The 10,015-nt window shown below is 49.3% G+C and overlaps 1 protein-coding gene across 1 annotated transcript in view; it reads left to right on the forward strand.

The window, feature by feature from the left end:
* DNAJC1 (DnaJ heat shock protein family (Hsp40) member C1) overlaps positions 1–4,874 on the forward strand; it is a 221,766-nt gene extending 216,892 nt beyond the window's left edge. Inside the window, exons 10-12 of the mRNA XM_045858177.1 lie at positions 208–256; positions 1,679–2,142; positions 4,669–4,874. Coding sequence (XP_045714133.1) covers positions 208–256; positions 1,679–2,142; positions 4,669–4,737 — 582 coding nt within the window. The 3' untranslated portion in view covers positions 4,738–4,874. The remainder of the gene's footprint in view (positions 1–207; positions 257–1,678; positions 2,143–4,668) is intronic.
* Positions 4,875–10,015: the final 5,141 nt, after the last annotated feature.

The following is a 10,015-nucleotide window of genomic DNA, read 5'->3' on the forward strand; positions in this document are numbered from 1 at the left end:
AAACATCCCTAACAGACTAATGGTATTAGTATCACATCTATATGCTACAGAAGGTAATGCATGGGACAGAGGAAGGATTGGAAATTGCTCAAGGTCCCCCCGCTCAGAAGAGCTGGAACCAAGACTGTATATAGAATAGGTTACCAGACCTGTTGTTGGTATGTGGAAAGTAAGATTTTCTTTCTTTGCTTTTATATTTTGAACCAGGTGACAACTAAAGCCAAACAACTGAAAGATTCAGTGACCTGCTCCCCCGGTGAGTTAGTACTCCCCAACCCCAGTAATCTAAAGCAGTTTCTTCAAAATAAATTCCTTTTTGTAACAACTTCTTTAAATACAATGGTGTAATAGCTTTGCCCAAGGAACTATACAGTTAAGCCTCTAAAAGGCATCAAATTACACCTCCTGTAATATACAGTTAAACCTCTCAAAGGCACCAACAAGCCAATCCAGCACTAAACATTTAGTGGGTGCTAAGATGTATGTAATAAGTTTAAAGAACTATAAATAACGTTATTCTTCTCTAGTGTTGGCAGGGCAGGGGGTGCGGGAGAAAGCCAGTCCACACACCACGCAACTGTGGACAAACAGTGTGCAGTCTTCCTGCTGTGCCCCCCCCCGTCCCCGCGTCACCACACGTGGTCCTTTAGAAGAGACGACAAGCAACCTCCCCAAGAATCTGTGTTTCCCCAAATCTGTTTCCTCCAAGACTAACTGGAATTTTGTTAGAGTCCCCATACTGTTTGCCTGGAACCAGGAGGTAATAAAATGCCCCCTAAACCTTCCAACTTAACCTAAATACAGGTCCCAGACCCAGAGATCTCCAGGGGTCATCCCCAGGAAGGGGTTCTGCAGGCTCTAGGGAAGTGGGCCAGATCCATATTCTACCAATGAAATTATTCGTCTGGGCATGGAGGCAGAACTCGGCAGTGAGATGTTGTGTGAAAGAAGCTGACCTCCCAGACACCCTCCAAAAATGTATTCTGAAAAGGCAGCGTGGAGGAGCAAAGTGAGCAGATACACATGGCCCTTCCTAGAGCATTGGTGGAGGGGGTGAAGGTGTGGCGAGAACAGGAACTGTGTAGTTCAGTATTTAAGGGTGTCTCTGAGACGACTGCCGTGCCTGGGAGTCAGCGTTGGCTTGCCCATTTCCTGTCCAGAGTGAAGCAAATGGGCAGGAGTCACAGTGGCAGCAGAAGCAGCTCTGGGCAGGGAGCAGACCCCACAGGCGGTGGTGGTCACCTGCAGATGGTGAGTGGTGTCAGGTCTGACGGACTCTTTTTAGTTATGCTAATGGATCATTCACAACTCTGGACTGTGAAGAACAAACTTCCTTACCTAAAAAGTAAGAGGTTATTTCTTCTCAGAGAGATCTTTGCATTTTTTCATCACAGCCGGTTCTGTATACATCTACGGCTCCTCAGAACGTGGGAAGGCAAAGACTTGGGATGAGGCAGAACTGGGTTCAGATCCCACTCACCTCTACTGCTTTCCAAGACTTATTTTCCTCATCAGTAAAATTAGGATAATGATACCTATCCTAGAGTAATGTGAAAATTAAGTAAAATCATACGTGCAAAATGCATAGGACACTGTCTTCGAGGTGGGAGGCAGTTGTCACTCTTGTCACCTGACTTGACCCAGGCCTTTCATCTGTATGATGTGCCCTTTCTCATAGGAATGGTTAGACTCTCTGAACTGAAGTCAACAGCTCAGAATTCCAGGCCCATCAAGACCACCATGGCCTTGCCCGATGACATCATCACCCAGCGGGAAGCTGGTGCACAGGCCATGGGGGACGAGGAGCGGGAGGACAGCAACGAACCAGGGGAGGAAGAGGAACAGGAGACCGTTGTCCTGGAAAGCCAGCCGAGGAGACGGAGGCCAGCCCGGCTGCCCGAGGTGGCGCCGAAAGCAGAACCAGTGGAGAAGCTCCGTGGGAAGAGGCAGAAGGACTTTGATATATCAGAACAAAATGTGTCAAGTGATGAGGAGAGCCAGAAGAAAGAGAGAAGTCGTGCTACAGAGGAGCCATGGACTCAGAACCAACAGAAACTTCTGGAATTAGCATTACAGCAATACCCAAAAGGATCTTCTGACCGCTGGGACAAAATAGCCAAATGTGTCCCATCCAAGAGTAAGGTGGGTGAGGCGGGGAGAGGACCAGGCCCCTGCACTGAAGTGGCTGCAGCCAGCTCTTTTGCCTTATTCATAACCTCTCTCCAACTATTTCACATGAGCTCTGGTTTACAGTCATCATCTGGCATATTTCCCCTGAAAGCTTGGGAAATCTGTGTGCTCAGTTGATTGGTGTGTATAAATGAGGTCAGCAGTCTAAGTTGGGTCATTATACAGACCAGGTAGTTTTTCTCAGAGAAAAATTCCATCCATAGAATATAAACTTCACCCTCAACCACTCTGCCATTCTCTGGAGCATTCACTCTGCTCAGGCAGCAGTTTGAGAGAAGCCCGGGTGGCCCAGCAGCGTCCTGGTCACTGTGCAGTCCCTCTTACCTGAATAAGGAGAAGGTTTCTCATAATCGCAAGTCCCTTTGGGCACAGGGATGTGTGTGGCCGGTGGTGCGTGTGATCACCGGCCCTGCAGCAAGACTCTGGACTCAGCCCCAACACAGGGTAGACCAGAGACCCCGGAGACATATTTGTATGTGGGGTCTATGTGAGAATAACATTTCAGAGTAACAGTAGCATTCAGCTTACCCTCTACAGCCTTGACTTTTTATAACAGACTTTTCCCCCTGTTTACAGCTCTTAGTACCTGCTTAAATGTATCTATAGATAGGTCTCAAATAAAAATTCAGACAGGCAGGAAGATAGGCGTTCCTGTGACAAGACAGCCCCTCCCCTGGCCTTTGCCTTTGGCCCGGCCAGTGTGGAGCTACCGCACTGACAGTGAAGTCTTTCCATTTGGTCCCTTTCCTGACGCGCAGTCTCCAGGGCCTCTTTTCCTGTAGCTGTGCCCTTCTCCAAGGCACCGGGAACACTGAGAAATCAAAAGAACCAATCTCTTCTGCCTTCTGTGCCTATCACTCAGTAGCCTCTGGGCACATTGATGTTCATTTACATTCTTATTTTTTTTAATTGAAATTCGATGTTGGACAGCCTAGCTTGTGGCCATGAATGTCCCCAAGTGTATAGGTCTAGTTATCTATTACCCACTTTAAAATGAGGAAGTCAGGAATTCCCGGGGAGAAAAATAAAACCATTAGCAGTTGATCTATTTAAGAAACACAGATTCCCCTGCCTCTCCAACTGGTTTGCCAGAAGTCATTATTTTCCCTGAATTTCTCTAGCATCTGTCAGGACACAGCCATTTGCATATGTGATGAATCGACATAGGTTTGAAAGGAAGTGGAACCGGATTCCTTAGAACACTCAGAAACTGATTGCCTTGGGGTTTGGAAAACTTCCTGTTTCAACCAGAAATGAGCACCTCTTTTACTGTCCTGCAAAAGTTCCCTTAAGCCTTGGCGTTAGAACCAGGTCCAGGAAGGGTTGCCTGGGGCTCACCTGCTGTGGAGTGACTCCCTGCAAGTGGCCTGAGAGCCACTGGAAATTCTGGGCCGAAATGAGGAGGCTTTGCCTGAAGTGTGAGTGAACTGGGCTCAGTGGCAGGCCTGCTGCTCAGGGGGCTCAGGGCCCACGCTGTCTTCCAGGTGAGGTGCTAGGGCTGGCCACTGGATGTCGTGTGCTGGGTGGAACCATAGGAGGCAAAGGATCAAGAAAAGATTAATAGTTTTAAAGACCCTAGGCAAAGCATCTTTTCGGATGCAGATAAGGGACAAATAAGATACTCTCATTACTCTAAGCAGCTAAAATCCTAGGAAGAGAATGAATATCCATTCTGTCCCAGGCAGCTAATAAAGTCTTCTCCATGGAGCAGAAATCAGCTTGCACCAGACTGTAGGTTAGTGAAGGCTGACAGTGCCACTGGGGAGAGGATTTTTTGAACAGAAACAGAAATGGATTCTGGAAAGTACCTTATGATAAATAGGGGAGTCCTGAGGCCTCTCCCCAGCATCCCCCCTCCCCCCTTCAGTCATGAGGCCCCATCCCAGGGGGTGACAGCTGCAGGAAGCTAGGATCTGAAGCTTGTAGTTCTGTACCTGACAGGCAGGAAGAGCGAGGTGGGGCTGGGATGAGCCGGAAGACGTTCAGCATACACCCTGTCAGTGTCCTGTGGGCTGGTGGATGGCCCCAGGAAGGTCCCAGCAGCCCTTTGCAAGAGGCAAACCCAAGGGAGAATAGTGCAGGTACCTGGCCTCAATTTTTTTGTTTCTCTGAGGTGATATGTTGTGAGGAAATAGTAAAATGTTAAAATCGATCATTATAGTTAGCAAATTGAATGTCATAGTCATAATGATAGAAGGCCTCATAGACAGCTGCCAGTGGCTCCTCACCCCAGGAGTTAACACCGCACCTTGGGCTCGAAGTTCAGCTCAGCCTCTTTGAACCTGCCAGCCTCGTCTGTCTGACCAGCTGGGCTCACACAGGAAACTCTAGGTAGGCTCTATACAAAGTGAATGGACCTGGGATGGCCTAGTTTTATCACTGGGCACAGCCACCAAGCAGGCCCCGTAGGCTTACCCCAAGAAGGTCATTCTGATTTGTGGAAATAATTGTTTTTACCTTTTTTTTATCTTCCTATAGGAAGACTGTATCGCTAGATACAAGTTGTTGGTGGAACTGGTCCAAAAGAAAAAGCAAGCTCAAAGTTGAATATTCTGGAAGATGACATTCACCTTCACTTTCCAAAATGATTATTTTAAAACTCTTATGCAGAAATTTGCATTTTGTACCTCAGTATTTCTATACGTCATGTGCCTTAGTAAAAAATAAAATAAATAAAAAATAAATGTTGTGCTCTAATGTTAAACAAATACTGAGATAAAGGAGAAAAAAGGACTTGGGTGTTTTATGGGTTATTCTCTCATTACTACGAGGTTTCTAGGTTTTCTTTCATGGGGAACAAACTTAATAGTGCTTTCTTTCTCTTTATTTTTTGTTATTTTTTTAAATTCTCACCCAAGGACTTTTTTCATTGCTGTTTGGAAAGAGAGGAAGGGAGAAAGAGAAACATTGATGTGAGCCCTGGCTGGTGTAGCTCAGTGGATTGGGCGCCGGCCTGCAGGCCAAAGGGGTTCTGTTCCTAGTCAGGGCACATGCCTGGGCTGGGCCAGGCTCCTAGTTGGGGGTGAGCGAGAAGCAACTGATTCATGTTTCTCTCACACATTAATGTTTCTCTCACTTTCTCCCTCCTTCCCCCTCTGAAAAAAGTAAATAAAATTTTTAAAAATGGAACAAACAAACATCAGCATGAGAGAGAGCAGCAGTTGGTTGCCTCCTATACACTCGGACATGTGCCCTGATTGGGAATCGAACACACAGCCTTTTCAGCTGTGGGACAGTGCTCCCACCAACTGAGCCACGCCAGTTGGGCTGAATAGTGCTGTCTAACAGTCAGTCAAATATATGATTTTGAAGGAACATATGAGTAAACTAATGTGTAACAATTAAAAAGTGTGTTTCTTTGACCAAAGAACATACAGCTAATGAGTTTACTGGTAGCAGAGTTCAGGTGCCAGGGGAGAAAAATCCAGCTTGGTATTGAGTAAGCTGGCTAAAAACAGTGCAAGGCTTTCTTAGGCATATACATCTTGGGGGGAAAATAGGTTTAAATGAACGAGGACATGAGGTAATAACCTCTGAGTTTGGGTTGAATAGAAATCTGCCCTCAACTGATAGAATTTCCAAAGATCAGGGAAGAAAGGTTTTTAGGAACTTACGAAACTGCGTCCTACTTTCCAATCCCTGAGTTAAAAAAATCACTCCTCTGTGCTGCTATCTTTTATTGAGTTCTTCCTTATTGTGTGTTTGAACGGTCACCATCAAGCTGGGTATTGCTGTTTACATCCTCAAGGATGGGAAATGGTTTGCTGCCTAAATTAACCATTCAGGTCACCAGCACACCCTTAAAAGAAGTGATTTGATATAACATCTACAAAGATGTCATATTTCTCGAAGTATTGAACTCAGATTAGAGCTTCCTAGAGGAAAGTTTGGCTGTGGTGTCCTAACTCTACTGCCGGCCCTGGAACCTTTCGCTGACAGGACACGCACTACCAGATGAGCCTGAACCCCTCCCCACGACACCACCTCCAGTGCAGCCCCCTGAGTGGGACACCGTGGGGAACGTGCCACCTCAGAGGCCTCCCAGACCACAGTGGCGTTCCAGCAGTTTTTGTGAACTGAGTCACTGCGCAGCAGCTCCCTTCAGCTTCATCCCAGTCAGTATGAAGAGCCTGCCTGGCCTGGGTCAGCACTGTCCCCAGGTGAGCAGCCAGGCTGGTGGGAGGGGCAGGAGGACAAGGCCTGGATGGACTTGGCCTTTGTCCCAGCTGTGCTCACACCCTCTTCCTGATAACAAACCAGAGCTAAGCCAGTCACAGGGATGGCACCAGAGCTAACAGCTTCAGCCCCAAGAACTTTCTTTCCAAGCCAGTGGGGCTTTGAGGTCATTGTGCACCCACTGCAGCCACGGCCCTCCTCTCCATTCGCGGGGAAGTCAGGAAGACCTGGTGCACAGAGGGCAATGAGCGGAAGAAGCAGGTTCTGGCTGCGCCGGCCCCTGGTCCCTCCTGTCTCCAAGTCTGGCGTCAGGTCTGTCATTCTTCGTGTCCAGCTTGTGACATTCTGTGAGCATCCTTCCATTATTCACCCTTTTTACTTTCTGTCACACACACCCCAAACCCCATCACAAGTTGTTGAGCTTCCAGTCGGGAGAGCCCACGAGAGCCCACAGATGCCTTACACGGTACAGTATAGGATGAAATCCCCTGGCTCGCTCACCAGCTCATCTTTTCTAGACCAAGAAAATGAGGTTCTGGCCTGGTTTTCTTCTAATCATCGCCCCTGCCTGCTAGTGCCTTTCAGAGAAATCTGAAGGGCTCTTTCTGCATGGCTCCCTCTCCAGGGAACTCGGAGCTGCTGTGTGTTGTGGAAGTAGAACCGACAGTCTAGTGGGCAGGGCTGCCCGAGAGTGGCTGCGCACAGGAGACCCACGGGCCCGGTGTGAGCAAGGTCATGGCCAAGAAAGCAAAGAAGCCTCCAGCAGGAGTGCACCACTCCGATCTGTGGGGACCAAAGTGGGACTCCCTCACAGCACCCCTTCCCCAGGTCCTCCCCAGAGAAGCGCTCCCCTAACCTGTCCCTCTGATGTCCCACCTTGTGATCCTGTGTATTAGCACCTCCAAGGCTGATCTGTGGGACATCAGGTGCTGTGTACCACTTCTTTGTCCCAGTTGCCCCACTGGAAACATAGGGACTGCCGGTAGCGTTCCATCTTACCCTGCGAGCTGGAACTCCGCACCGGGGCAGCCAGGTCACTACACAGACTCCTGTGGGGAGGGGGGAGGGGCCTGGGAGCCCTGCCGAGAGTGTGTGCCAAGTGTCCATTTTGGGTGTGCAGTTCTGGGAGAGGAAACACATCTTTCACTAGGTGCCCCAAGGGTCTCTCGCCCAAAGAGGTTAATAGCCTCTGCTGTGATGTTTCCTCTGGTGCATCCTGTGTGTGGAGGGCCAGGGTAGCACCAGAGAAACCTCACCTTGGCCTCGGACATAAAGAGGACCAGGCCCCAGCTCTACTGCTCATTTCCTGTCTGTCAAATGCAGACACATGGGTCTGAGCTGCCTCAGGAAAAGGCCTTCACTTCAGAGCTGCCCGGTCTTGTATCCTCTTCCTCAGGTACGGCCTAAGGAAAGGGCAGTCTTAGAGTCAAAAGCCCCATATCTGAATCCTGGATCATCCAGTGAGCAAGAAGGGGCCCCCAAGTGCAGGTGTCCGGATTGCTTGGGCTTGGTGAAGAGGCTGGGCATCCAGGGCGGGCACTAGGAGGAAAGCAGCACTCTCCCTGCATTGGGAGGCGCTGGCCTGGCTGGGGCACATCCTGCAGACTCCGTCCTGCACCAGCCACCTCAGCCACAGGCACACACAGGCCAGTGGCCCAAGGGGGCTGTTATTCTGGAGAACCTGGTCTTTTGTCCTGCAGTGACTTAGATTAACTTTCTCCACTGGGGCCAAACCATACATCAAACAGGTCCTTAAACTATTTATAGCACCATTTTTAAAGCCCGTTCACACCTCCTCTCCTTTATCCTCACAAAACCCCTGACTGGTTGAACAGGTTCTGCTCCTTAGGCACTTGGGGTGTTGGGCTGTTTGGGGAGCTGCCTTCTTTCCCAGCGCTGCCTGTGCCTCAGGTGCTTTGTTAGGGGTGTGGGGGTTGGGTAGTCATCTGAGGATCTTACTGCCTCGAGTTCTAGCAGATCACGTGGTTCTTCTGTAAAATCTTAGCTCTGGCAGCTAAGGAGCAGCCCTCCCGCCCTCATTCCTCTCAGGAGTGGGGTGCCTGGCCCCGCCCCGCCCTGCTCCGCCTACCAGGACCTTCGGTCTCACTGGAGTATCGCTGCAGTGGGTTCACTCTTCCACTGGTGTGTTTTCAAATTCCCTTCTCACTTTTAGAATAAGTCATAACAAGCTTTTCACTAAAAATGCCTTGGGGTTTGGATATCTTAAAAACACCTCCTGCCACAGGGCTTTTTCTTGATAAGTGCCGTCTGGCCCCAAAGTAAGCCCACGGACCCCTTTGAGAGAGAAAACTAATCCCTTTAACATACCAACTGTTCCCTACTTACATCAGTAGGGTGTTTGTAGATGTTTATTTTAGCAGTTACGTTTTTTCCTAAAATTTATTTTTTTAATCTTTTTACATTTTATTTTTAGATTTTATTTATTTTTTAGTGAAGGAAGGGAGGGAGAAAGAGAGAAACATCAATGTGTGGTTGCTGGGGTCCATGGCCTGCAACCCAGGTATGTGGCCTGACTGGGAATCGAACCTGCGACACTTTGGTTCGCAGCCTGCACTCAATCCACTGAGCTACGCCAGCCAGGTTTTTTCCTAAAATTTAAATGGTGCAGTTTAAATTGTGATGTCCTATCCACATGGGGTCATCATCCATCCCAAGGAGCCCAGGACAGCCTGGCCTCACGATGCCCAGCCCAGAGAACAGCCAGTCTGTCCCCCAAGACGATGGGCAGCTGAGAGAGTCAGCATCCTTTGTTTGCTTTTGGTTTACAAAAGCCCCAAAGATGGAAGGGTTTGTGCTGATGCTGACCCCTTCAGCTCCTCCTAAGGCACCCACCCCATCCAAGGGAAACTGAGGCACAGACACACACACACACACACACACACACACATACACACACACACACCCCCGAGTCAGGGCCCTTCATGGTCAGTGTATCATGCAACTGGCTACTCCTGCCACCCGTGTTCACAGGCCTTCCATACCCCAACCCAAGACCACCCGTGCGGCCTCAGTTCCCCTGGAGAGCAAGATGGAAGAACACAAAGACCACGTCTGGTATGAGGAGAGGCGAGGGGCCTGGGCTAGTTGAAGTTCTTCATTCAGTAAAAGCAGACTTGGATAATTCACCTAAATTTTAAAGTCTTCTTCCCCCAAAAGGTGCTATATAACAAAGCTAGCTTTCCAAACAATGGGCTGAGAAGTGAGTGGCACTAAGTGCTCCCTTTCACTTGGGATTTGCAGACATGGTGTGTTCTGGGGTTGGGCCAGCCTGAGGGAGCAAAGCAAGTCACCTCTGAGCACCTGCTGCCTCTGCAGGTCCCATGGCTCCCCAGGAGATGCAGGAAAGCCCTGAGCACAGTAGAGGCAGTGGTGGCAGGAGCCAGCCTGAGTCCTGAGTCAAACACAGGGAAGCGGGTCTCCTACCCCTTTGTAGCAATAAGGCGCTTCACTCCCCCTGCTGGAGCCACGTGTCTGCTCCACTTGTGGCCGCCTGGAAGCCACCCACTGTCTTGGCAGAAGTCCCAGCCTCCTGAGTAAAGTGCTTGGCCTTCAGTCTTTGACTTCAGTCACTGGGGAACTAAATTAACACACTGTAAAACTGAGCGGCTACAGTTCTTTTCTTCTGGTC

The sequence above is a fragment of the Phyllostomus hastatus genome, unplaced genomic scaffold (genome assembly GCF_019186645.2).
Source record: "Phyllostomus hastatus isolate PE091 unplaced genomic scaffold, TTU_PhHast_1.1 phas_scaffold_1674, whole genome shotgun sequence".
In the NCBI taxonomy this organism is placed as follows: domain Eukaryota; kingdom Metazoa; phylum Chordata; class Mammalia; order Chiroptera; family Phyllostomidae; genus Phyllostomus; species Phyllostomus hastatus.